Source organism: Arabidopsis lyrata, assembly GCF_000004255.2.
Source record: "Arabidopsis lyrata subsp. lyrata unplaced genomic scaffold ARALYscaffold_3, whole genome shotgun sequence".
Lineage (NCBI taxonomy): Eukaryota > Viridiplantae > Streptophyta > Magnoliopsida > Brassicales > Brassicaceae > Arabidopsis > Arabidopsis lyrata.
Window position 1 is genome coordinate 2836394 of NW_003302553.1, and position 24593 is coordinate 2860986.

General features: G+C 38.0%; 8 protein-coding genes across 8 annotated transcripts; 4 read left to right on the forward strand and 4 right to left on the reverse strand.

Moving 5' to 3' along the window:
• Positions 1-718: 718 nt before the first annotated feature.
• On the reverse strand, positions 719-2182 carry LOC9320675 (chaperone protein dnaJ 49). Its single transcript, XM_002884563.2, has 4 exons — positions 1925-2182; positions 1759-1810; positions 1572-1639; positions 719-1319 (listed from the first exon to the last, which is right to left on the reverse strand). Exons 1-4 carry the CDS (start codon positions 2066-2068, stop codon positions 897-899), a joined length of 687 nt encoding a protein of 228 aa, XP_002884609.1. The 5' UTR covers positions 2069-2182; the 3' UTR covers positions 719-896.
• A 2957-nt stretch (positions 2183-5139) lies between these two features.
• On the forward strand, positions 5140-6070 carry LOC9320676 (probable H/ACA ribonucleoprotein complex subunit 1). Its single transcript, XM_002882447.2, has one exon. It carries the CDS (start codon positions 5275-5277, stop codon positions 5881-5883), a length of 609 nt encoding a protein of 202 aa, XP_002882493.1. The 5' UTR covers positions 5140-5274; the 3' UTR covers positions 5884-6070.
• On the reverse strand, positions 6050-7461 carry LOC9318561 (multiple organellar RNA editing factor 3, mitochondrial). The gene is made up of 4 exons (XM_021033239.1): positions 6953-7461; positions 6750-6847; positions 6465-6530; positions 6050-6376 (listed from the first exon to the last, which is right to left on the reverse strand). Exons 1-4 carry the CDS (start codon positions 7318-7320, stop codon positions 6186-6188), a joined length of 723 nt encoding a protein of 240 aa, XP_020888898.1. The 5' UTR covers positions 7321-7461; the 3' UTR covers positions 6050-6185.
• A 213-nt stretch (positions 7462-7674) lies between these two features.
• On the forward strand, positions 7675-12274 carry LOC9320677 (probable acyl-CoA dehydrogenase IBR3). Its single transcript, XM_021033236.1, has 17 exons — positions 7675-8069; positions 8148-8282; positions 8511-8651; positions 8768-8899; positions 9007-9192; positions 9274-9351; positions 9440-9559; positions 9676-9774; positions 9855-9972; positions 10089-10330; positions 10411-10608; positions 10694-10836; positions 11019-11103; positions 11195-11404; positions 11515-11667; positions 11742-11846; positions 11931-12274. The coding sequence occupies exons 1-17, from the start codon at positions 7935-7937 to the stop codon at positions 12123-12125; spliced, it is 2475 nt and encodes an 824-aa protein (XP_020888895.1). The 5' UTR covers positions 7675-7934; the 3' UTR covers positions 12126-12274.
• A 346-nt stretch (positions 12275-12620) lies between these two features.
• Positions 12621-15503, reverse strand: LOC9318562. Its single transcript, XM_021033238.1, has 11 exons — positions 15120-15503; positions 14753-14881; positions 14532-14619; positions 14359-14444; positions 14045-14260; positions 13670-13857; positions 13427-13585; positions 13260-13340; positions 13134-13188; positions 12893-13051; positions 12621-12815 (listed from the first exon to the last, which is right to left on the reverse strand). The coding sequence occupies exons 1-10, from the start codon at positions 15228-15230 to the stop codon at positions 12929-12931; spliced, it is 1236 nt and encodes a 411-aa protein (XP_020888897.1). The 5' UTR covers positions 15231-15503; the 3' UTR covers positions 12621-12815; positions 12893-12928.
• Positions 15504-16089: 586 nt separating this feature from the next.
• On the forward strand, positions 16090-18727 carry LOC9320678 (probable pectinesterase/pectinesterase inhibitor 23). Its single transcript, XM_002882449.2, has 3 exons — positions 16090-17394; positions 17484-17870; positions 17951-18727. Exons 1-3 carry the CDS (start codon positions 16758-16760, stop codon positions 18637-18639), a joined length of 1713 nt encoding a protein of 570 aa, XP_002882495.1. The 5' UTR covers positions 16090-16757; the 3' UTR covers positions 18640-18727.
• Positions 18728-19910: 1183 nt separating this feature from the next.
• LOC9318563 lies at positions 19911-21188 on the forward strand. Its single transcript, XM_021032336.1, has 2 exons — positions 19911-20221; positions 20373-21188. Exons 1-2 carry the CDS (start codon positions 20135-20137, stop codon positions 20847-20849), a joined length of 564 nt encoding a protein of 187 aa, XP_020887995.1. The 5' UTR covers positions 19911-20134; the 3' UTR covers positions 20850-21188.
• Positions 21189-21356: 168 nt separating this feature from the next.
• Positions 21357-23956, reverse strand: LOC9318564 (lipoamide acyltransferase component of branched-chain alpha-keto acid dehydrogenase complex, mitochondrial). Its single transcript, XM_002884566.2, has 7 exons — positions 23637-23956; positions 23256-23402; positions 23028-23153; positions 22420-22772; positions 22091-22338; positions 21690-22006; positions 21357-21600 (listed from the first exon to the last, which is right to left on the reverse strand). The coding sequence occupies exons 1-7, from the start codon at positions 23784-23786 to the stop codon at positions 21487-21489; spliced, it is 1455 nt and encodes a 484-aa protein (XP_002884612.1). The 5' UTR covers positions 23787-23956; the 3' UTR covers positions 21357-21486.
• Between the last annotated feature and the right edge of the window lie 637 nt (positions 23957-24593).

Genomic DNA, 24593 nt, shown 5'->3' on the forward strand with positions numbered 1-24593 from the left:
TAATCTCCGTTTTTAATCTGATTTTCCGATTACTCGTTAGGCCCATACCGAACGTCCGACTAGCGCCTAGCGATTTTTCGAACAAGGGTTATATCTAGTTATAATTATCAAAGAAAATTTTGAAATCACTAATTATTAGCTTTAGAAGAAAGCCACAAAATAATTAGAGTTAATTATTCTTTTGGTAAATCTTCAAAAAGATACCATCAGTCAATCTTGTTCTAACTGAACGTTGTCAATATACCACTGGAATTAGATAGCCAAAAAAAATGTATAGAAACTCAAAACAAATCTCAAACTCGGCTGCATTTCAGAAATTTTACTTCTCCCCCTTACAAGATTTCTATAAATTAATAAACATAATAAAAGAATAAAATTCTATGTTCACGAACTGGATCAGTATAAAAATGAATAAAATTCGATAGAAAAATAAAATAATAATTTTTTTTTAGAATTCCTATATAAATATATAGTTCCATTGATAACATAAATTAATAACCATGTAAATCATATATATATATATATATATATATATATATATATATATGTGTGTATATATTTATAATAGCCAAACTTTTCTTTAAGTTTTCAAATTTTGAATATATATAATTTTCATTTCAATATTTCTATAGACTGTTTAAATACAAAAATTGAGGTCATTATTCGTAAATTCGAATTTATATTTATCACTCTGTTGTGTAGTTGTGGTGAGTTAATGTTTTTAATCAAAAAAAAGGAGAATAATATGATTATAGTCCAAAGATTTTCCAGTTTGAATAATGATAGAATACAATGAAGCTAAAAAAAAAAAAAATCAATAGATATTTTCTCACTTATTTAAACTAAATGGAAAAAATAAATAAAAAGTAAATATTTAAAAACCGAAAGATAAATCATCACGATGAGTGAACACAAGTGGATCTGCTTCTCGTGAACATATTCCAATCCGACGACAAGTTGTAGTCGAACACCCGATTTCTCACATGTGGATAACCCCATAACCTGTAATCCGATGGATTAAAAACAGGCGACTCCTTCTTTAATCGGTTTTGGTTTGGTATACCATAAACCGGGGTTTCCTTGGTTCGGTTCCCCATGAAGATTGCACTATTGGTTTTTAGACACCTCTCTATCACCTTGTTCTCTTCTCTGAACTTGTCCCTAATGTCCTTGAGGGTTTGGCAGAACCGGTTTGGTTTAGAATCGTTACGGTTCTCTTTGGTTTTGTGTGAGACTCGGCTGCATTTTAGACAAATGTTCTTTCGTCGATCTGTGTTGAAGCTTATTCTCCTTGTTTCGTCTGAAAGACATAAATAAGCCTACATGGGACGCCAAAACCGGTTAAAAGGATCATCCCTAGTATATTTTTGTATTGGTAAAATGAATGAATTCATAGTTAACACATGCATGATGATGCTATGGTTAAGCGTACGATTCATGTCCACACACACATTTTATATATTATCATAATGTATTATTGTCTCTCACGAGAAAATGATAAATATATTAACGTTAAGATTGCTAGGATTTTTTAAAAAATAAATGAGATGAGAAAGAAAAAAATAGCCGACCTCGTGGATGAGCTTAAAAGCAATATCTGCCTTTGGGTGATTGTTTTTATCCGGATGAACTTTCAAAGCTGATCAATGTAACCATTTGTCTCATAAATACATATACCATAACCAAAATTATTTAAATTCTAGCAATGTTTAGCTAATCAAAATCAAATTTGATAACGAAACTGAAATACAACCGGACCTAATTTGTGATATCTTTTACGTATGACCTTGACCTCTGCATCTTCCTGGATCTGTTTTTTACCAAAATCAATCTGAGTGTAATCTTTATCTTCTTACTTGGATAAAAAGAGCTCGTCCAATCTATTTAGATAAATTGAGAAAAGAAAAAGAAAGAACATACATACACCGAGAATGAGATACCAGTCGATGAAACATGAACCGGATGAGATGCAATTGATGTGAATGCAAGAGATTGGTGATCTCGATAGGGATAAAATATCTGAGACCAATGCCGCTTTTGGATCCGGTCCGGGTCGGATCTTACCCATCGCAACCAAAGTTTCCAGAAAAATGGAGGTGAAGGCAAAAAAAAAAATATATGGAAGGAGTGAGTAGAACAGAAAGAGAGAGAGAGAGAAGACGTTAAGAGAAGGCAGGCAGACTTTGCGGGATAGACCCATTTTAAATTGGGAGAGAGAGAGAAACTTAAATTAATCCATTTATGATAAATTAAATCTTCAAATACTCGTATTTACTGTAAATATCAAAACGGAGAACGAGTAAAACTAATAAGGTAAAGAAAACTACCGTCGATATAGCCGTTTATCCACATTGTAACTCGCTTTTACAGCAAATATTGAAATATAGTTTTATATATATCCCAATTCAATAGAATTGAGTAAGATATAAAATAAGATAAACGGCTATATGATTATTTTCTACCGACATAAATGTCGATTAGTTTGTTTTATTTGGCGTTGTTAAACAAAATAAATATAACGGTAATTACATAATCATTTCAACGACGGACTATAATAGTTATTTAGAGTTTTTTTGGTTGATGGTGATCAACTAAACTCTTTTAATTAATTCGGACATATATTTCTCAGAAAATATATTAGTTAGATAGCTGTTAAATGTATAGAATTTAATAGTGAAACACGAAACTTGTGATACATAGAAGAGAAGTAAACAGACACTTTAATTATGCTTTTATTTGACATCAAATGACAAAGGTGAAACAATCAAAGTAGATGAAAGCGGACTACCCAACTATTCTTCTCTTTTTACAGTTTACATGAAACATTTTTTTTTCCTTATATGATAATCGTTTACATATAACATTGAAGCAGAGAGAATTTTATATTGGTTTCTTAGCACAGTATTTTGCATGGATTGAATCAAAAAACCTCGGAAGTCTAATAGTAGAGGAGTATGTATTTGTCTAGCTAGATACTACAAAATATGTAAAACATTATAAATATATCTAGCTTTGCTTTGAAAATTGGATTCCAATCGGATATCGTGATTTGTTTTCTGGTGTTTGATGTTTGACTATAATTTGAGACAACAAAAACAGTAGTATATGACAATGGCTAAAAAAAAGAAGAAGCTAAGTATGTATGTACCAAATGTATTACATGCGCGTTATTTATAAAAAAAAAATTCAAAAACACTTAAGTACTTTATGTCATGGAAATTAATATTTGAACTACAGGTTTTAATAACTGTGATTGACTTTTCTAATGAAGCCAAACAAATAGGGAAAATTCCCAAAAAAAACCCAAAGTAATTTTTATTTGGACGTTTAATACCCAATTGTTTTGGATTGGAATAAAAATACCTCATTTAATAAAATTTAGTCTAAAAATTTCTTATGTTTGACTTGTTGGTGGATTCAAACCCGTGATTTAACGTCCGTTAACAGCCGTTACGGAATCAATAACCGGTGTTAAATTTTTCAATCCCTATGTTTATAAAGATATATATGCCTGTGTACAAAGCTTACAATTATATTACTTTAGTCTGGTGGTTACTGGTGTGTTATGTCACCCAATGAACTCGGGTTCGATCCTCCTCATTACCCACCATTGATTTTTTTTTTTCGTTCTCATCCACCATTTCTCCTTCCTCCACATTTAACCCAAAGCTCCGTCGCAGTCCGTCGCCATCTCTTCTCACTTAAACCCACCATCGCGATTCACGTCGACTTGCTCGATTATTCTCTTAACTTTCTCCAATTTGCTTTCTCTAGTGGCCATATGTACATGAAAGTTTCAAACTTTTTCTCCAAAATTAGAGCACATAACAAAGGATTGATGATAAGGAAACAACGATCTAATTACAGAACACATAGATCTAGAATTCACAAAGTAAAAAAAAAAAAAAACCCTAGATTTGCGTTGCAATGTTTAGCGGAAGAAGAAGGCGAGAAGCCGGGAAAAAAAAAAAAAAAAAAAATTTGGGAGAGGGGGAATCGAACCCGGACGCTAAGGGTAACATAAAGGGCTAATCACCACCAGACTAGGCGAAAATATTTGTGGTAACATATAAAGAGATTGTATATATCTGTTTAAACACGCGGGGTTGAACTTTGACGGTATTGATGGATTCCGTAACGGCTGTTAACGGATGTTAATCCACCAACAAGTCAAACATAAGGAATTTTTAGATTAGATTTTATTAAATGAGGTATTTTTATTCCAATCCAAAACAATTGGGTATTAAACGTCCAAATAAAAATTACTTTGAGTTTTTTTTGGGAATTTTCCCCAAACAAATATCAGTAATATATTCGAAACCTAATTCATTCATACTGCTCAAAATCAGTATTAAGTCAAACATAGCGGTTGTAATTGGTCACCCGAAAGTAATAATCACATGGGAATGCTAACGTCTGGATTATCAATAAAAATTGGTGCCAATTTACTTTCTAAAGTCGTTATTAACTTATGACTACTGGTTAGTGGTTTTTTTTTTTGTCAAAGACTGGTTAGTGGTTTACTCATCAGAATCTTTATTTATTTTTATGGATCTCTACTGGGAGAAATATTTCTGAAACATATTTGACAAAGGTTAAGAGATGTGAAAAAAAAAAAAAATGGAAGCTAAGGATTCTGAAAAACCAAGTGTCAGTGAGCACGTTAGATTTGTCATAAAATGTGTCGCTGATGAATTTGCAGAAGGATTAGTTTATGGACCGACAATAAATGTTTAGCCATTATGCTATAAAAATTACTTCAGAGAAGGCTTACCAACCAACGGAAATGCCATCGAATATTTTATAGGAAATGACATATAATTTAAATCTATGTTGTTATGATCTCTCGATTTACTCTATGTACAAAAATTCCCTTGAGAAATGATCAAATGAACAAGAACATCTTAATGCTCATACGGTTATTTGCTTTATTGACCCATATTTCCTTTTTATGAATAGAACCCGCATATTTTCAGAATGATACGAAACTAATGAATTATATAGCCCACCCATAGCTTTGGGCTTTCACGTTTTAATGGACCCTTCTTGCGTGCCACTCACGTGTGAATACAAGACACGTGGCTTCTGTATTCAACGCGCAAAGTAGTCACGTGTCCAATTTATCCGCCTCCTTCGGATCCGAATCAGGTTCCTGATTTATTTCCCGAATTCGCCGGCAATGTTGTAAAATCCCTAATCCAAAAACTATTTAGTGGATTTGGGGAAACAAAAAATTTACGAACAAAGTCGTCGCCGTCGGATTTGTAGATCATCATGGAGTTCTCTTTGATCGCCGACACAGTCACAGTTTGCACGGCTAAGCAAGGTATCGCGTTTGGGAAATCTCTTCTTCAAAGGTTGGATTTGGCCAATCACATTTCTTTCGCCGATTCTGTTGTTGATAATCAATCTCCCGGTGGAGGAATCGTTCAAGCATCGGCGATTATCTTTCCCGTTGATGCAATTGCTCCTCCACCTGTCAGATCTAGCTCTTATAAGACAATTCGCCGGATCCGCAAAAAGCGACGAACCAGGCGAGTTTCGTTTGGCGGTGATGGAGACGACGGAGGAGATTTTGGTCGTTTTCTGTTAGAAGGTGATTTCGGTGGTAACGACGGTCCATTCGGATTTGGAGGCGGAGGAAACGATGGAGGTGGAAAGGGATGGAACTACGGCGGCGGCGGTGGTGGTGGTTTCGGGAGGGATAATTGGGATGGGTCTTCGTTTTCGTCTTGGTCAGATCCAGCAATGGAATTCGTGTACGAAGTGATCTGCTGGATCGCGTTGTCTAATTGTGTGCACTTTGCGTTCAAGAGGATAGTGAGGATTGTGACCGACGGTGAAAGGGAGAAGTTGGACATTACATTATCTCCGGTGTGCTGACAAATTCGTTGTCGTAGTGATTCCTGCTTAACAATATTCTTAATCTCAGTTCCAATTATATCATATGATCTCTCTCGTGTGTATATATTTTTATATCACATTGTACATATATATTTAATTTCCTTTGCAATTCACTTTATATTTATATAATTTGTTCTGTTTAGAGGAGTGTTTAATCATTCATTCATTAGAGACATAACTGATGATTGATTCAGTGGATAAATTGATAAGTCTCTCTCACATGAGTGTTTAAGACAAGCATCTAATACCATTACAAATGCGAGACTTGTTCATGTTTTATATTAAGCACTGGGCTTGTTGAACTCTCCCGGATATGCTGGAGCTTGATGACCCATGGGTGGCTCTCTCCTCTCGACCTGCATTGTCTCACGTCGCCTATCATACCTTGGCCTATAACGGTTCCTAGTCTGACGCTGTTCCGTGAACCTGTACTGTGGTCTGGGTATGACCTCTCCTTCAATGTACAAGTCACCTGAACATGAGAGCCAAAGACATGCTATCCAATAAGAATCATATCTCATAACCGAATCATTCAGACAAAATCTAGAAACGTTACACACCTCCATAGTCTTTGTTTGGTACATCGAGATAGGAATCCGGCAGCACCCAGAGAACACCAGGCAATTCTAATGAATCACAACTCTGGATCAGATTTCTGACAGTATAATTATGCGCTCATGATCGGACTAGGACAGACAATAAATTGAGGTAAAACAAAGATCAAGAGAAGTTTCCTCCTAGCAGTACCAAATTACGATAAAGCTTAACATAAGTAAACAACCAGAAAAGCTATCTCAGAGCAAAGAAGGCTCAAAACCTAATTGAAAAAATGGAGAAGTTGATACCTTTGACTTTGCAAGAAAGCTCTTCAGAGATCAAAGCACCAAAGCCAGTGTAGGTCGAAGTACTAACCGAGTAAATCTTCTTCTTGGCCTCTTCCTCACTATAATTAATCATAACACAAAAATGCAAATCCGTCAAACCCCAAATGCACAACAAAACAATTGAGAAACAAAAAAAGATTCAGATCAAATGATAAGGAACTTGCCTGCCAAGGACGGAAGTTAAGGTTTTGACATAAGAATTGATCATCTCTTCTTCAGTGGGTTTAGGATCAGTGAACTCCATGACGATGAGCCAATGCTCATAATCGCACCCATCAAGAAGAATCGTCTCCTTCGGCGGACGGTTGCTCCAATTCGGCGAAGGATCATTCAGCGGCGAGTATCCGGACCCGGATGTCTTGAGTCGGGTCGAGATGTAACACGGGCCCAGTCCGGAAACCTTTTCAATTAGAGGCACGGCGAATCGAGAACGAGAAGAGAGTGTAGAAAATGAAGAAGAAGATGAAGAAGAGGAAGAGAGGGTTTTGCTTAGAAGTGTCGCTACTGTTCGCCGTGCGTTGATAAGAGCCATCGCCGGTGAGGGTTTCGGCTTCTGTTCTTCTTCAGCGTATCTCCTCCTCCTTTCTCTTCGGGTCTTTGCCAGATCCTTTGAGAAACTATATGGGCTTAGTGGGCCTTCAATTTATATTTTTAGATGGGCTAATTCAGTTTTCAATTATCGCTTATCAAATTGTCGTTCATCGATCTTTAAGTGTTATTAGAAAGAAAATTTCGTCTTTAAAACGAATTCATTTTGTATTAGCTTTCTTAATGTGAATATGACGTCCTAAGTCAAATCACCTAATCTAAATTCTAATTTGAGTTGGCAAACACTGTATATCCGTTACTTCATGGATAACTTTTCCTACCAATATATATGGTTATTATCAAAATCAGTTTACTGTATTTATAAATAAGAAAACATAGAATTATCTCTCCTAAAATAAGAAAAAAAGATAAATATTTCTTAAATTGCTATACGGTCAAAGTAAATAAAAGTATCCAAAGGAAAGGTTATGCGACTTACCGTAAATGGAATTATTTGTATGAATGCGTGTATTTGTTTGTGTTAGAGAGCTATTCTTGTTGATGAATCTCTTTGTTTTGTTGCAACTCTGAGCGAGATAGAGAGTGTGAAGGAACATCATGGGAAGCAGCACCGGCGATCTGGTGACACGGGTTCAATCAGCTCACCGGTTCGATCACGATGCCTTGTTTCGTTTTGCCGCCGACAACGTCACCGGTTTCCCGACCAACCCATCTCAATTCAACGTCTCACAGGTATCTTTTCCAATCGCCGAGGTTTTTCTCCGGCAAGAAAGAAACTTTATCTGATTTTGTTTTGTTGGGTTTACACAGTTCGGACATGGGCAGTCGAATCCAACGTTTCTGATTGAGGTTGGCTCAGGGAGTTCCTTGAAACGATACGTTTTGAGGAAGAAGCCTCCTGGGAAGCTCCTTCAATCTGCTCATGCTGTTGATAGAGAGTTTCAGGTATCAATCAATCTTTACCTTTGGACAAATTCCTAAATCATGTCAATTTTGTACTTTTTACTTTTGAGTTTCGAATTTTAGTTGGTGAAATGATTAGGATCATTTTTTGTTGTACCGTTTTTGAATGCAGAATCATTGCTCGTGATACTGCTTATATAATAGATACGGTATCAAATAAAGGTAGATGCTTTTTTTTGCTTAATACTTCGATGCTGGTTGGTTATGTAGGTGCTTCGGGCTTTAGGTGAACATACACAGGTTCCTGTTCCTAAAGTCTTCTGCTTATGCACTGACCCTACTGTCATTGGGACTGCTTTTTACATTATGGAGTTTATGGAAGGACGTATTTTCATTGACCCAAAGTTGCCGGTAAGACATTCTCTGTTATGTGAATTTGTATGTACGGTTTTCTAGCTTGAGATGTGACTCATCGTGAAGTGAACGATAGGCGTAACTTGTGTCTGTTTTCATTGGTTTTGACTTAGACTGTAGCACCTGAAAAGAGAAATGCGATCTATCGTGCAACCGCCAAAGCCTTGGCATCTCTTCACTCTGCTGATGTGGATGCCATTGGTCTTGAGAAATATGGTCGGCGAGGCAATTACTGCCAAAGACAGGTTTGTTCTTTACTTGCGGCTGGGGAATTTCCACATCACTACTCACTAGTTTGTTCTCTTAATGCTCCTACTAAAGTGTTTTTTTTTTTTGGATATCTCCATTTCAGATAGATAGGTGGTTCAAACAATATTTGGCTTCAACAAGTGAAGGTAAACCTGAAAGGAATCCAAAGATGTTTGAGCTTGTTGATTGGTTACGCAAAAACATCCCCGCGGAAGATTCAACAGGAGCAACATCAGGCCTTGTCCATGGAGACTTCCGCATTGACAATCTCGTGTTTCATCCTTCTGAGGTCTGAATACTTTCAAGATCTTTTGTTTTCTGATCCTTGAATACTCTCGGAGACCTTGCTAAAAAATTTCTTAAGCTGCAGGATCGAGTTATTGGAATAATTGACTGGGAATTGTCCACGCTTGGGAACCAAATGTGTGATGTTGCATACAGCTGTATGGTAATAAGCTATTTTTGTTTGTTATATTGTACTCACAAAGTAGTTTTCTTTGCTTCCTGCTCTGATATACAGTTCATGGTGTTTGCAGCATTACATTGTGCATGTTCAGCTTGATAAGGAGCATGTTAGTGAAGGTCTTGAAACTACTGGGCTTCCAGAAGGAATGCTTTCGATGCCCGAATTTCTCTTAGAATACTGTTCTGCATCGGTATTGTCCTGCAACAACATATAGTCTTTAAAAGGAACCAAGTCAGGTGTTCCTTGTACATTGCCTATATTTTCTCAGATTTCGATTGTAGTGACACATTGGCAAATCAACTTTAGGGAAAACCATGGCCTGCTGCAAACTGGAAGTTCTACGTAGCGTTCTCTTTATTTCGGGCTGCTTCAATCTACACGGGGGTGTACAACAGATGGTTAATGGTATTCCCCGGGGATATCTTTTTATTCTAAGATTCTTATTATGCAGTTGTAGAGCCATTGACATTGTGTTGATCATGCAGGGGAATGCTTCTGCCGGTGAACGAGCCCGAAATACAGGGGCTCAAGCTAATGAGCTTGTAGAGTCTGCCTTGGGTTATATTGCACGTGAAAATGTTCTTCCAGAACACCCTCCATCTGGTAATTGACCTCTTTAAGATTCGAGTTTTGATTAGGATAACTGTTTATTTTACATTTCTTATATACGGATAAACTTTAATTTGATAGCTACTCTACTTTCCTCGTTTGAGATGCAGTTCAAAGAGATTTGTCCCCGTCGTATGAAAGCCTTTTGGATGGAAGCGGGAGATTTATCCCCAACAGAAAAGTATTGAAGTTAAGGCAGAAGTTGATCAAGTTTATGGAAACTCACATCTACCCAATTGAAAACGAGTTCTCCAAACTTGCCCAATCAGATATGCGATGGACCGTTCACCCCGAGGAGGAAAAGTTAAAAGAAATGGCAAAGAGAGAAGGCCTATGGAACTTATTTGTTCCTGTATGCTTCTTTTTCTCTACAAATATCTTATTGCTTTTACCTTGATTGAGACTGTACTTATGGATTCTTGGTTCTTGCAGGTAGATAGTGCTGCTAGAGCCAGAAGAGAACTGGCGGCTACCGAGAATAAACATAATCTCTCGAGCAAGTCTTTTGATCAATTGTTTGGTGAGGGCCTCACGAACCTGGACTATGGTTACCTTTGTGAGATCATGGGTCGTTCTGTTTGGGCTCCACAGGTGTTTAACTGTGGTGCACCAGATACTGGAAACATGGAGGTATAAAAGCCTGATTTTGTTTACCGGTCCAGGAGTTGTCTCATCGCTTGTTACTTGTATTTATATAATCTGTACTATCTTGTAGGTGATACTGCGGTATGGTAACAAAGAACAAATTTCTGAATGGCTTATTCCGTTGCTCGAGGGAAGAATTCGTTCTGGATTTGCTATGACTGAGCCACAAGTTGCATCGTCTGATGCAACCAATATTGAATGCTCTATCCGAAGGTAAGACATTTTCTTTGATTCTCTTTATGTTGATATCTACTTTCATTCGAATTCTCGACTGAACAAAAGAAAACGAAAACATTTGAAAGATATATGTCATCTTCATTTTTTCTACTGGTAATTCCCAAAAACTGAGATTCAGTCCACATTATTCCTTATAGCTAATTCTGATGTTGATATAGACAAGGTGATTCATACGTCATTAATGGCACAAAATGGTGGACAAGTGGAGCTATGGATCCCAGGTGCAGAGTCCTTATTCTCATGGTTAGTTCTCTTTCCTTGTTCTATTTCTCACTCAATCTATCTATCTATGTATGTAAACACACACGCATGAATGCATATCTGTGCTATACAGGGCAAAACTGATTTCAACGCCCCAAAACATAAGCAGCAGTCTATGATATTAGTGGACATGCGAACTCCAGGTATACGTGTGAAGAGGCCTCTCACAGTGTTTGGTTTTGATGACGCACCTCATGGACATGCTGAAATTTCTTTTGAAAATGTGATTGTCCCGGCAAAGAACATTCTTCTTGGAGAAGGCCGAGGATTCGAAATTGCTCAGGTAATACTACAAAAGATTCACAGATTCAGCGTTTGCAGTAATAGAGAGTGTAAGGATTGTATTTATCTGTTGCTTGCGTTGTTGTTTGTTATGTTGTTGTTTGTTATCAGGGTAGGTTAGGCCCTGGAAGACTGCACCATTGCATGAGACTAATAGGTGCAGCAGAGCGTGGAATGGAGCTAATGGCTCAAAGAGCTCTTAGTAGGAAAACTTTTGGGAAGTTCATTGCGCAGCATGGTTCTTTTGTCTCTGATCTTGCAAAGGTAAACGACACTATGCTTTAATCACCCAAATGCTTCTTATGAGTTCTTCTTATATGAGTGATTATCTGATACAGTTACGGGTAGAGCTAGAAGGAACCCGATTGTTGGTTCTAGAAGCTGCTGATCATCTTGATAAATTTGGAAACAAAAAAGCTCGAGGAATTCTCGCAATGGCCAAGGTAAAAACTGTTGTATTTTGGTTTGTTTCCGCCAGAAATCGACCAATACAGATCTTGAAGAAGCAAAATCATTTTGGTACTCAGGTTGCAGCTCCAAACATGGCATTGAAGGTACTGGACACAGCAATACAAGTTCATGGAGCAGCCGGTGTATCCTCGGACACAGTTTTAGCGCATCTGTGGGCTACAGCTAGAACACTGAGGATTGCTGATGGACCTGATGAGGTTCATCTTGGGACCATTGGCAAGTTAGAACTGCAAAGAGCTTCAAAGCTTTAAAGCGTTTTCGGATCTGCGAATTCGATTCTCAGAATAAGAAATGAGTCTTACTATATTTACATCATTAATAAATCTGTTCTTGGTTTTTTTTACTACAAAGCAGTATATTAAATCTGAATAAATTTACTACAAGATCTTCTTCTGTTTCATAATGTTAATACCTAATAAAAGGGATGTTGTGGTGGGTAAAAAAGTCCACTCCGACCCGAACCCGAAATGAGCCCATCCACCAAAAGTCCGAATTTGAAAAACCCGGATGGGTTTCAAATATTGTGGGTAAACCTGGAAAAAAAAACGATTGGTTCCAAGACTACATGTGGCCGTGTTGTTTTTTTTCTTTTACCTTTAAAGTTTATGCTTAACTAGTATACTATTTATATCGTATGTATTTATATTCTTTATTTTGCATATAATCATGTAATTATATTCAGTATTTTGCATACAAATATAAAATCATGATTTATATCTTGTACTTAGTGTGATCATGGTCTCTAATAAAATATAAGCAAATGTATGTGATTCCACAAAAAAGCAAACAAAAACATAGTCTGTGTATCAAAAGCCAAACGCATAGACGAGTATCAAAACCAAAAACAAAGACGAGAACGAAGTATCTTAAACTAAAGTCACAAAAACAGTAATTTTCTTCTCATTCTTCTTCTTCTGGTTCTTCCAAAACTTGATCAGAATCTAAACAACAACAAAGCGATGGAGTTTGGTCAAAATGATACAATTGTAAGAAAACAAATGTCCAAATAGAAACATACACAAAGAGGACGTGTGACTTTTAGTCGCAGATCTTTCTACGATCCTCTTCTGCTTCGGCTGCCAGAACCGTGAACCAGACGAGATGGCCCCCCGCTTGTCTCTGGTCCTTTGAGTTTCTGTGCTTCCAAAACCTCAGCTTCATCCATCAGCATTGCTAACTGCATAACACACAACAGGTTTTAGACCCAACCAAAATAAGCATCATCTATGAGAGAGCTTTATTTATGAGGAGACACATACCCGGATCTTGTTCTCCTTGAGCCTATCTTGAAGTGCGTTAATGGCAGGACTCAAGCTGCAAAAGCTTGAAGTTCATATAACGAATGACAAAACCACGTGTCAAATGTTTTAACGCGCTTCACTAACCAGTATTCGATTAACTTGCACATGGAAGCTTGATATGTTGATGTGTTGTGAATGAAAGCAAGAGGATGAACTCGCCCGTCTCTAGAGAAGAAACAGAAGGAGCTTTTGCACTAAAATCTCTATGATTAGGGTATGAATAAGATGTATGAAAAAGATTAATTGAAAACCTCATGCTTTGCTGCACCGATTGGTGGTACGCTGCACGTTCCTCCTCGTAGAGTACTCGTTGCAGGCTTTTAAAAGATGCTAAAGGTGAATTGAGTTGAAGAAGGGATGAAGTTGGCAAAACATGAAGTGGGACTTCTTTTCTAACATACCCCACACCACTGCACGTAAAATCCTTAGCTTGAGTAATTATGTAAATGAGCGGTGCAGTGTTCAGAAGCCCAGAAGTGTATGTTGAGAAATACCTGGTTTCTAAATTTGAACGGAGCATTGCCTCTTGCATACTTTCAGACATGTCCATGGAGTCAATTTCTATAGCTGTGCTGCTGAGATTGCCTGAGCTATAATTTCCACTAGTTCCATCTCTGCCGGTGATGTTGGCCTCAGTATTGTTAACAAAGAAAGCCCCAAAATCTGAAACCCGTCCTCCACCCTACTCAGCCACACACACATACAAGGCTCAAACATCAATGTGTATATACATATCAGCCAGTGGTTCAGTCAGAAATACCATGATTGTCTTGAGAATTTGAATAATGAGTTGTATTATGCAGAAATTATAATTTGTCAAAACTTTCATTAAGCTCGAGTAAAATGCTATAGCTTTTGGAAAAAGAGACCTTAGATCCGGAAGTTGTAGCAGTATCACTTGTGTCTAGCTCGGGATTGTCTCCCCGAGCAGAAGAGGATCTCTGGTATATCGAGTCCGAAGAACTAAATGAAGATTCTAAATCGATGACAGAATCTTTATTAGCAAGTACCAGGCTCATTGATTTAGGAATACTATTCGGCTTTCCATCAGAAGACTGGAAAGCGATAACTTGGATTCTACCAACCTGGAAACATCAACTAAGCCAATTCAGCAATGTGTCCAAGCAGGAGAACTATTCCTGAAAAGTTCCAACTTGGTAACCCACTCATAGCAAATACCAACCTTGTTAGCATCTTCACTAAAACAGGAAAATATGAGGCCAATAAAACCAGAATCTAAAAGCTGATACATAGCTTGTGTCCGAACATCTGCAAGGCAGAAACAGGACATAAAATATGAGGAACAAGATAAAAACATCATAAACAAGATCCAAAAGTTACAATGATGATACATACCGACATGGGAAGGAAGAACGGTAATATGGGGATGGGAGTGGTACCATCCAATCACCCGTGTAGTTCTGCCCGTTGATATCGTCATTCTGTGTCAGAGGCTAGTTAAGGAAGACTACAAAACACTCTTTGTTTTAACCAAACCATATCTAAAATACACAAGAAGAAGCACCACCACACATAAGACCATGAATCTGAAAATAGCAACTTTATCGAAAGGATATATCAGCCTGAGCAGAAGCAGCAGCCAATTGTTCAGGATTGGTTTCAACTCGATCCTTCTGCCGATCAGATCGTGACTGAGGCGATGCTGCCCAGATCATAGCTGTGGCCCTTTCGCCGTTCTTTGAGTACTAAGTCAATTTCCAAAACCACAACGAAGAGTTTTCATAAACACAACAAGATTTGATTATCTGGGGTTCAAGCCTTAAACCATCAAAAACAGAGATTACAGAGAGCAGCAAAAGCCAAACTTTTGGACTGAATTGAGATCAATTCAATTAAACTAGAGTAATATCGAATCCAAGAAAGATGAAACATTTAAAGCGGAGAAATCCGAATTCGAAGAGAAGAAGAAGAAAGAGTGGGAACCTCGATGTCGCCGAGAAGGAGACCCATGATTTCTTCGGTCTCGGTGGATAATGCGTGAGTGAGGCAAGTCAACCACACATCCTCGGACATATTTACGCATGTCAGAGACATTATTACTTCTTCCGAAGAGATCTTTAAACTCTGTATGCAGATGTTGTTATTTGCGTCTTCGAGAATTCGATTTGATTTTGCCTCTTTAGTTTAACGGACGAAACTGGGGAAAGCAGTAGAACGAATCGTACATTAATAATGTGTTGAACTTGTAATTTAGCAGAGTTCCCATGGCGCCAGATCGTGTTTCAAAGTTTCACTCAAATGAGAAATTAGGGTTGTGTTTGTGATTATTTGAGGAAGGATAGGGTTGTGTTTGCGATTTTGGGGGAGAAATAAACAAAACAATGTCGTTTTACAAATAGATAAAAAAAAAAAGTCCGACGGGTACCCATAACTCGGTAGGATAAACCCTGTTCTAAAAATCGGTCGCCGAGACTAGGCGGCCACCCTGTTCTAAAAATCGGTCGCCTAGACTAGGCGGCCGCTTCGGCGATGATCGGGTGAGGACCCCAGCGATTTTGTCCAAATCGAAAAAATAATCGGTGATCCGATTTTTGTGTCCCTAGTCCGCCTAGACGGCGCCTAGCCCAATTTTTTTTTTTTTTGGATCTAAAATTCAAAACGTCCCACTTATGTTCATAATTTATATAAAAATCATTAGTTTGTTTTTTCATATGTTTAATGCAATTTTAAAAATAAGATTATATAAATTTCTTATTTATAATAGATTAATATGTTTTTAAAATATAAAATAGCTTTAAAACTAGTCCCCAATTAATTCTCGTTTAATCTCCGATTTTCTTGCTAGCCGCTAGGCCCACTCTCACCATCCGACTAGCGCCTAGCGGTTTTTTAAACAAGGCTATAAACAGAACATGCCCGAATTAAACCCGCGTTCTTTAAAAATCAAAAAGCAGGATCGTAGGCTTTAAAATTTACACGGGTTTAGGGTACCCATCGGGCTAAAACACATTTTTAACATCCCTACTTAATATGATGATTTGCACTGTGACATTCAACAGACAAAGGAACTACCCCTTGAGAGATTCCTCTCATGCGTCTACTCTTACTCTTCATCTCTAAATTAATTTCCCCATTTAGTAAGAATCATTCGAATCACAGATTCTCTTAAGAAAATCATCAAGATTACGTTTAATATGTATCTCACACTTCATCCCACAAATTCATGACCATACTTCACTATTCATAGGCTATCATAAAATCCGGAAACCAAATCTAAAAAGACAATCTTACTAAAGACAGAAAATGTAACATAGCCTCATGTTATTTCCTAAAACCCCAGAAATAGAATTACAACTTTTCTCTATATTAACCCCGTCGATCTTTCTATCCATTTGTTCTAAGCATTGTATATACCAAACGCGAAAACATCCCCTCCCCCTAAAAAAACAAAAAAAAATCAGAGCTAGAAGGGGCCTTTTAGTTTTAGCCTCAGTTACAGGCCCCATCTGCTCCATGTGTAGAAAATCATATTAGAAAAGTAGGAAAAAATTACTTGAAAACTACAGCAAAGATACCTTTTTCGACCTTTAGAATTTTTGTGAATATAGGAAACAGAAAAAAATGGGTTCTATTGGTGACAAGAAAAAGAAATTCATCATCGCCGGTAGTGTCTCGGGTTTCCTAGTCATCATGGTTGTCTCTGTAGCCGTTGTAACGTCTAAACACTCTCCCAAAGCCGATGAAAATCATATCAAGAAAACCACCAAAGCGGTTCAAGCAGTTTGTGCACCCACTGACTTCAAAGACACTTGTGTTAACAGCTTAATGGGTGCTTCTCCCAGTTCCGCTGAGCCTCTCGACCTCATCAAACTAGGCTTCAACATCACTATCAAATCCATCAACGAAAGCCTCAAAAAGGCCTCTGGAGATGTCAAAGCCAAGGCTGACAAAAACCCAGAAGCGAAGGGTGCTTTCGAGCTGTGTGAGAAGCTGATGATTGATGCTATTGATGACTTGAAGAAGTGTATGGATCATGGATTCTCGGTTGATCGGATTGAGGTCTTTGTTGAGGATCTACGGGTTTGGCTAAGTGGCTCCATCGCATTCCAGCAAACATGTATGGATTCCTTTGGGGAAATTAAGTCCAATCTTATGCAAGACATGCTCAAGATCTTCCAAACATCAAGAGAGCTTAGTAGCAATAGCCTTGCCATGGTTACTAGCATCTCCACTCTTCTCCCAAACTCCAACATTACAGGTATCTTTTCAATTTACTAAAGAGATCTCCAAACTATCCATTACCAACCAGTCAGAATCAATGGACAGTAATGTGATGCTTCATACCAGGACTAACCGGAGCTTTAGCAAACTACGCGAGAAAGCTTCTGTCTACAGAAGATGGTATCCCAAATTGGGTTGGACCAGAGGCACGACGACTCATGGCGGCACAAGGAGGAGGACCAGGACCTGGACCTGTGAAGGCTAATGCCGTGGTAGCTCAAGACGGAAGTGGCCAGTTCAAGACTATCACCGATGCTCTAAATGGTGTGCCTAAAGGCAACACAGTTCCATTCGTAATTCACATCAAACAAGGTATCTACAAGGAGAAAGTTATGGTCACCAGGAAAATGCCTTACGTCACTTTCATCGGCGATGGACCAAACAAGACCGTAATCACCGGTAGTCTCAATTTCGGTATCGGCAAGGTCAAGACCTTCCTAACAGCCACCATCAGTGAGTTTCAATCTCCACTGCTCAAAACTCTAAAAATCCACAAAGAGAAATTCTAAACATTACCAAATTGTGTTTCGCAGCAGTCGAAGGCGACCACTTCACAGCGAAGAACATCGGAATCGAGAACACAGCTGGACCAGAAGGAGGACAAGCGGTGGCGTTAAGAGTCTCGGCGGATTACGCCGTATTCCACAGCTGTCAAATCGACGGGCACCAAGACACATTATACGTTCACTCTCACCGGCAATTCTACCGTGACTGCACAGTCTCCGGCACCGTCGATTTCATCTTCGGCGACGCGAAATGCATACTCCAGAACTGTAAAATCGTCGTCCGAAAACCTAACAAAGGTCAATCGTGTATGGTTACAGCTCAGGGACGAAGCAACGTCCGTGAATCGACCGGATTGGTGCTCCATGGCTGCCATATAACGGGAGATCCGGCGTATATTCCGGTGAAATCTGTGAACAAAGCTTACCTAGGAAGGCCGTGGAAGGAGTTCTCGAGGACGATCATCATGAAGACGACGATCGATGACGTCATCGATCCGGCGGGATGGCTTCCTTGGAGTGGAGATTTTGCGCTCAAGACGCTATACTACGCCGAGCATATGAATACTGGGCCTGGATCGAATCAGGCCCAAAGAGTTAAATGGCCCGGAATTAAGAAACTAACGCCCCAAGATGCTCTTTTATACACTGGCGACAGATTCTTACGTGGCGATACGTGGATCCCACAAACACAAGTACCGTATACAGCAAACATTTAGGAGATTCCAAATTTTGTAAATGAATTAATTTGTAATGTTTTTTAAAACTGAAATTGTTTGAAGAATCATTAATTGGTTATTAATTGCTGATGTCATCGTGTGGAAGATGATCAAAACCCTGATTATAGAATAGAAATGAGTTGTTAGGCCTATCCAGTGCCGGCTCAAGTAATTTGTGGGCCCTTAGGCTGATAAAAATATTTAGGTTAATAAATTAAAATTTTTAGACTATTAAAAATAAATAATATTTTTGGGGCCCCTTAACTTAACATTTTTCAAAAATTAGGCCTCTTAATTTAATGAAAATTTTACCTAAAACTTTATGGGCTCCTGGGCCCACGTCCCATTGCCCTCCCCCTTAAGCCGGAACTGGGCCTATCGATCTCAATGGTTAGACACTTAGAGCATTTAGTGGGAGTCTTTCAATGAGTTTCTCACCCATAAAAAATTATAAAATAACAAAAAAGTAAGAAAGAGAATAAAGTTAGTCTCTCAAATGAGAGACTTTGAAAACCTTGTGAGAGACTCATTTGACATATGTCACACTATAATTGGTTGTAAGTTTTATTTATAGTTTAAATTTTAAATAAATAACCTTTTTATATAAAAGTTATTAAAATAATATATTTGAGAGACTATGTGGGTTCTTGCCACTGCACATGCTCTTACGATACTTGTTCTCCAGCTACTTGAGTGAATTATTGAAATAAATAAGTTTGTGTCCGAATAAGTCACTTTTTTCTTCTTTTTGATAAATCCGAGTAAGTCACTTACGATTACTTAATATATTTGAATGCCTTTTAAATTGGATAATATAAATAAATACAGACAAATTTTTAAGTAATAAAACATTGAAGAGATGCATGTGTTATAGAGATTCACGTGATGCTCATGCACATGTATCGTCCTTCGAGATTGAGAGTGCCTGGCTACATCCTTTTTTTTTTTTCCTCAAACAGTGCCGCCTGGCTACATCCAATATTGTTCTCTTAGTCTTTGAACGGTGAAAACAATAACATTCCTTGCTTCGGTAAACTAAAACCACGACTTTGTTGCGTACGATGCAATAAGTACCATTTACGTGTCTTTTTCTGCTTATTGTTATATGGAGAATTGTTATTTTCGCATTGTAAGTATAGACGTATAGTTACTTAGTTTTTAGTTTGGTACTTGAAAATGATATGATTGATTTATTTTTATTTTTTGTGGTATGTAATATAAGGAAAAATAATAAAATTGTAATGACTAAAAAAGGAATTGAAAAAGAGATGAATTAATTATCATGTATGGCCGTTATAAAACTAAAAAAAAACTTAGAAAAATACAGAGGAAAGAGGGTTGTTTGAAAATGACACAATAGACGACTCTCGTTGCATTGAATTTGAGTGAACCCCACACTCTCCCAACGGCCATCTCCATTCTCTTCTATCTCTTCACAAACTCTGTCACCCATTTCTTCTTCCATTAAAGAACCTTAAACGACCTCGTAAGAAAAATGTCCAACATTTCCCCAATCTTCACCATCTCCAACTCTCAACATTTCAGCGACTATGGCTTCGATCCCCAGCTCCACTACTTTCAGGTATTTTTTACGTTTTTGCTATGGTTTGTTTCGTTTCAAATCAACAAAACTCAAAACGAATGGATCTGGCTCTGCATTTGCATTCCGTTTTTGAGTAAATTTGCTCTGTTAAAGATTCTGTTTCTGATGTTTTTATGGTTGTCGTTGAAAGGTTATGGAAGAAGCGAGGAAGCATAAGAGAGAAACGTCATCAAAATCATACATGAACGGTCTTCAATTCAAGATCCAGAAACCCATTTCAAAAGACAACCCGACCCGGTCCACAATGCACAACGACAAGAAGAAGAAACGGTGTTGGTGGAAGAAAGCTTTGCCTTTCTTCAAATGGCGGAAATGGCCAATCTCCACCGTCGGCGTGAACGAAGATCGTAGGGCTAGAAATTTTCGCGCCGTAGCCGGGTCGATGTCGATGTCGGGTCCAATTTACGCAACGGAGAGTCTGAGCGGGTCGAGCACACCGTACCGTACGACGACGACAAATAGACCTTCGTCGGGACCTATAGCGAGAACATTGACGCCGGCGAGGAAAGGTGACGTGGCGAACCCATATCTGAGCTTACGAGAGCTAAACATGGACCAGCCACAGAGGATTTCTATCTCTTCTTCGCCCATTTACTTGGTCACGTAAAAAGTTAACAACCCCTTACAAAAAAGAATAATTTAACTTTTCTTTTTGGTCGGGGGAAAAAATTCAATAGGAAAATGTGATGTTTCATCTATCTTTTTGCAAGTGGTGAAAGCTGCAACAAAGTTTCATCTATCTCACGTGAATCAATCTAGTTGCCTCTTTTTTAATCTATAGATTATAGATATAAACCTCTTTGTATGCTTGTATTTAACATCGCCTGAATTATAATTAATTAAAATTTTCAAATCGTGATGGTTGAAACTTGAAAGTGATTGGAACCGGTAAGAGTGGATATTCCTTTGTCTTTGTACGACTTCTTTATTATTAATGTTTGGTAAAGTGAACGTTAGTACACAGATTCGAACGTTGATCCGATCCTTTTCAGAAATTAGCGCGTCTTCTTCATAAATATTTTCGTTATTTGCAAAATGTTCCATGCAGACTTGTGAGGCTAGCTATAGTGTTTATATAATTATATGTTGCAGTTTTGTGTTGCTCGTTGTGGAGTTATTTTGGTATTTTAGATATGATTTTTATTATCTTGTTTAGTTTACAACTGCTAGCTCAGTTCTTGATCTTATTCGAACATGAAGGTTTCATACATAATGATTCACCAAGAGACATGAACCTTTCCTTCTTATCTCATTTGAAGCATCAGCAACTCCGGTTTCTCGATATACTCTTTCCACTGGCAGCAAAACCGAGCGACTGTTGCCCCGTCTAGAACTCTATGATCCGCAGCAATGTTAACCTGAGTCATAAACCCGATTCATAATCAGACTTTGGTTACTAACAACAATTCTTGAAACTAAGAATTGAATGAAGAAGAAAAGTTTTTACCATCATTATTGATGCAGGATAAACTGTTCCTTCTTTTGAGAATTTTGGAACTTTCTCGATTCTTCCAAGAGCGATGATTGCAACTTCCGGTAAGTTTAAAAGAGGGGATCCGAATTTCCCACCGATTGCTCCAATGTTACTCAGAGTTATGGTTCCACCAGTCACATCCTCGGGGTTAAGTTTGTTGTTTGTTGCCAGATGTTGTAACCGCGACAGCTCCTTGGTTATCTCTAGCAGAGATAATGACTGTACATTCTTTATATTAGGAACAACAAGGCCATGTTCAGTGGCCATTGCAACTCCAATGTTATGTGAACCTGCAATTAACCAAGAATATATCGATATTTAATAATCCAAAGATATTGTGCTCATAACAATAAGAAGTTCCTATAAATAAATACCTTTGAGAATGATCTCGAGAGATTCTGCGTTGAAGCAACTATTCACAAAGGGGTATTTGGTTAGAGCCATTGACAGTGACTTGATTAACGTAGGAAGGAAAGTGTGTTTGATGGTGGAATCTGTATTGTTCTGCTTAAAGAATTGCTTGAGCTCCACAAGTGAGTCGCAGTTTATCTCTTCAACGAAATGAAAATGCGGTACACTTGTAGCCATAGTCATTGTCTTGACCATTGCTCGGCTGAATCCCCTGAGAATAACGAAAGCTTCGGGGGTTAACTCAGACACAAGATTGGTTCATTTACAATGCAAATTGACAACAACGGCTTACCTTAGAGGAACAGTTTTATCTCCAAAGTTACTACTAGCTTTAGTGGAAACCGAGTCTTCTCTTATAACAGCATGCTCAGAAGAAACTGAATCTGTTACAAATCCTTTCTGGTCACTAAATCGGAGAACATCTTCTTTCAAAACTCTTCCATCTTTACCAGTTCCAGTTATGACATTGATATCTATGCCAAGGTCTTTTGCAAGGTTACGAACCGCAGGCGTTGAGAGAGCTCCAACAAGATTGTCTGTTCTCTGCTTTGAACCGCCCAGATTTATAATTTCTGAACTATCAGAGGTTAGAAGAAGCGAATCCTGCGAGTCTTCCACCGCCAGCCTAACCAGAGTCTCTCCAACCTTGCAATCAATAGATTTTGCCGCATATAAGTACTTATAAAAAATGATACATTTGATACCTGATCTATCAGAAGCTTAACATGTCAAAATCTTCTAGCCGATAAATCCACTATCTCTTAGTGTTCATGGTTTACATGAGTGTGTAACATGCTCAAACTTAGCCTCTAACACCATCAAGTCAATGAACCTAAATACATTCCATCAAGAAAAGAAGAAGTATCGATTTTTTTTTTTTTCATTTAGTATGGCTCTAACCTTAATAATGTCACCTGGAGTGTGTGAAATCAGAGCCACTTTGCCCTTAAAACGACTTGTGATCTCTATTGTTGCTTTATCGCTTTGAACTTCACAGAGTGGCTGAAACTCTTCTACCGGATCTCCCTGCAAAAGGCAAAACAGCAAAATAGATGATTCACAACGAAACGAAACAGAACAATTCCAAAAAAAAAAAGAATGAAACATTGAGCGGAGAAACCAAGAGACCTCTTTGACAAACCACTTGAGAAGCTCACATTCAGCAATACCTTCCCCAGTTTGTGCAAGTGGCACATCAATTAACCCTGAATTTGAATCAATGGCCATGGCTTCGTTCGAAAACCAGCTTCTACTTCCTCCACACCATTCCATCAACTGCGAAAATATGACAGAACTTGTTTGATCTTTTGTCCAAAAATGACCAGAAATCCAAAACATTCTTAGCAAACTTTAAGTCCCTCTGATAATTTTATTTTCTTTCTAAATTTAAAGAGTTTCGATGTTTCTTTTTCTCCTAGAAGAGCTTCTCGGAAGCTAATGTCATGCCCCAAAATTAATTTGAGAAAAAATCAAAAAAAGAAACAAGAAATTTGGTGAGAAGAAACTTACAGTGGGAGGGTGAACAAAGAATGGGCGCGACGCCGGAGAGCAAGACGACTGAGAAAGATACTCCGGTACCCGGAACGGCGGAGCGCAAACAGATGACGAGCTGAATGGGCGGAGAAACCGCTGGCTCCGCCAGATCCGTCGCGCGATCATTGTTGTTAACGGTTGGTCCTTGGTGAAAGAAAAAACAGTAAAAGAGAGGAGAAATTGAAAAACAGATGGAATTGATGAGAGATGTTTCTAATAAGAGAATTTTAAAAGATAAATGTTACGTACCCGTGTGTTTCTGTTCGAGTATCCGGATTAAGACTAAAGTACTGATTGGATTAGTGTCCCAATAAAAAACAAACTATCGGATTGGTTTATCTATGCCACATCAGCAATATCACGGAGAGGATCAACGGTACACGCGTATCCTCGTGTACATCACCTTTTTTTTTCTGTCAACAGATGATGGGCTCTATATATATCGACTTAAAAAAAGCCTTTTACAAGCACTTCCCCTAAAGACGAAAAAAGAAAGCCAAAAGGCCAGAACTAGGCTCCAACGCCAAACCCAAAAAAATAGAGACACGACTTTTTTTTTTTTTTTTGAGACAGACTTAACAAAGTGGACTAACCTTTTCTCATAGACAGAATTCCTTGAACCAAGAAAGATAACCTTAAGCAACATAAGATTGCAGTTTGAACAAATGAACAAACAAGTTAGAGGTGCGAATGTGAGGCTACTTCCAAAATACAATCTATTTCATCACTAAATGCCTAACATTATCTTTGGAAAATGAGCTACCTACCAACCCAAAATTACATATAAGTCACATCTTTTTTCTTTTGATCTTGGAAGATATTCGTTGACGACCTTTAAGTTTTAAACAAATTCATCATTCTAGTGAAGTCTTAAGTTTTAGACGTTTTAGTACTGTTATGGTTAATTGTATGAAACTTGATACTTAGTCATGC

Excerpts from the sequence above, each read along its gene's own strand:
- LOC9320675 (XM_002884563.2), bottom strand. The coding sequence starts at position 2,068 with ATGGGTAAGATCCGACCCGGACCGGATCCAAAAGCGGCATTGGTCTCA. Across the intron at positions 1,811-1,924 it reads ACTGGTATCTCATTCTCGGT|ATCCAGGAAGATGCAGAGGT; the intron begins GTATGTATGTTC and ends GGTAAAAAACAG. Across the intron at positions 1,320-1,571 it reads CTTTTAAGCTCATCCACGAG|GCTTATTTATGTCTTTCAGA; the intron begins GTCGGCTATTTT and ends CGTCCCATGTAG.
- LOC9320676 (XM_002882447.2), top strand. The coding sequence starts at position 5,275 with ATGGAGTTCTCTTTGATCGCCGACACAGTCACAGTTTGCACGGCTAAG.
- LOC9318561 (XM_021033239.1), bottom strand. The coding sequence starts at position 7,320 with ATGGCTCTTATCAACGCACGGCGAACAGTAGCGACACTTCTAAGCAAA. Across the intron at positions 6,848-6,952 it reads TTAACTTCCGTCCTTGGCAG|TGAGGAAGAGGCCAAGAAGA; the intron begins GCAAGTTCCTTA and ends GATTAATTATAG. Across the intron at positions 6,377-6,464 it reads ACCAAACAAAGACTATGGAG|GTGACTTGTACATTGAAGGA; the intron begins GTGTGTAACGTT and ends TCTCATGTTCAG.
- LOC9320677 (XM_021033236.1), top strand. The coding sequence starts at position 7,935 with ATGGGAAGCAGCACCGGCGATCTGGTGACACGGGTTCAATCAGCTCAC. Across the intron at positions 9,352-9,439 it reads ATGTTGCATACAGCTGTATG|CATTACATTGTGCATGTTCA; the intron begins GTAATAAGCTAT and ends TGGTGTTTGCAG. Across the intron at positions 9,775-9,854 it reads TGTACAACAGATGGTTAATG|GGGAATGCTTCTGCCGGTGA; the intron begins GTATTCCCCGGG and ends TTGATCATGCAG.
- LOC9318562 (XM_021033238.1), bottom strand. The coding sequence starts at position 15,230 with ATGTCTCTGACATGCGTAAATATGTCCGAGGATGTGTGGTTGACTTGC. Across the intron at positions 14,620-14,752 it reads CTGCTTCTGCTCAGGCTGAT|AGAATGACGATATCAACGGG; the intron begins ATATCCTTTCGA and ends AGCCTCTGACAC. Across the intron at positions 13,341-13,426 it reads TCGGTGCAGCAAAGCATGAG|AGACGGGCGAGTTCATCCTC; the intron begins GTTTTCAATTAA and ends TTTCTTCTCTAG.
- LOC9320678 (XM_002882449.2), top strand. The coding sequence starts at position 16,758 with ATGGGTTCTATTGGTGACAAGAAAAAGAAATTCATCATCGCCGGTAGT. Across the intron at positions 17,395-17,483 it reads CCCAAACTCCAACATTACAG|GACTAACCGGAGCTTTAGCA; the intron begins GTATCTTTTCAA and ends GCTTCATACCAG. Across the intron at positions 17,871-17,950 it reads CTTCCTAACAGCCACCATCA|CAGTCGAAGGCGACCACTTC; the intron begins GTGAGTTTCAAT and ends TGTGTTTCGCAG.
- LOC9318563 (XM_021032336.1), top strand. The coding sequence starts at position 20,135 with ATGTCCAACATTTCCCCAATCTTCACCATCTCCAACTCTCAACATTTC. Across the intron at positions 20,222-20,372 it reads CCCAGCTCCACTACTTTCAG|GTTATGGAAGAAGCGAGGAA; the intron begins GTATTTTTTACG and ends TGTCGTTGAAAG.
- LOC9318564 (XM_002884566.2), bottom strand. The coding sequence starts at position 23,786 with ATGATCGCGCGACGGATCTGGCGGAGCCAGCGGTTTCTCCGCCCATTC. Across the intron at positions 23,403-23,636 it reads TCTTTGTTCACCCTCCCACT|TTGATGGAATGGTGTGGAGG; the intron begins GTAAGTTTCTTC and ends ATATTTTCGCAG. Across the intron at positions 22,007-22,090 it reads TCTCGAGATCATTCTCAAAG|GTTCACATAACATTGGAGTT; the intron begins GTATTTATTTAT and ends GGTTAATTGCAG.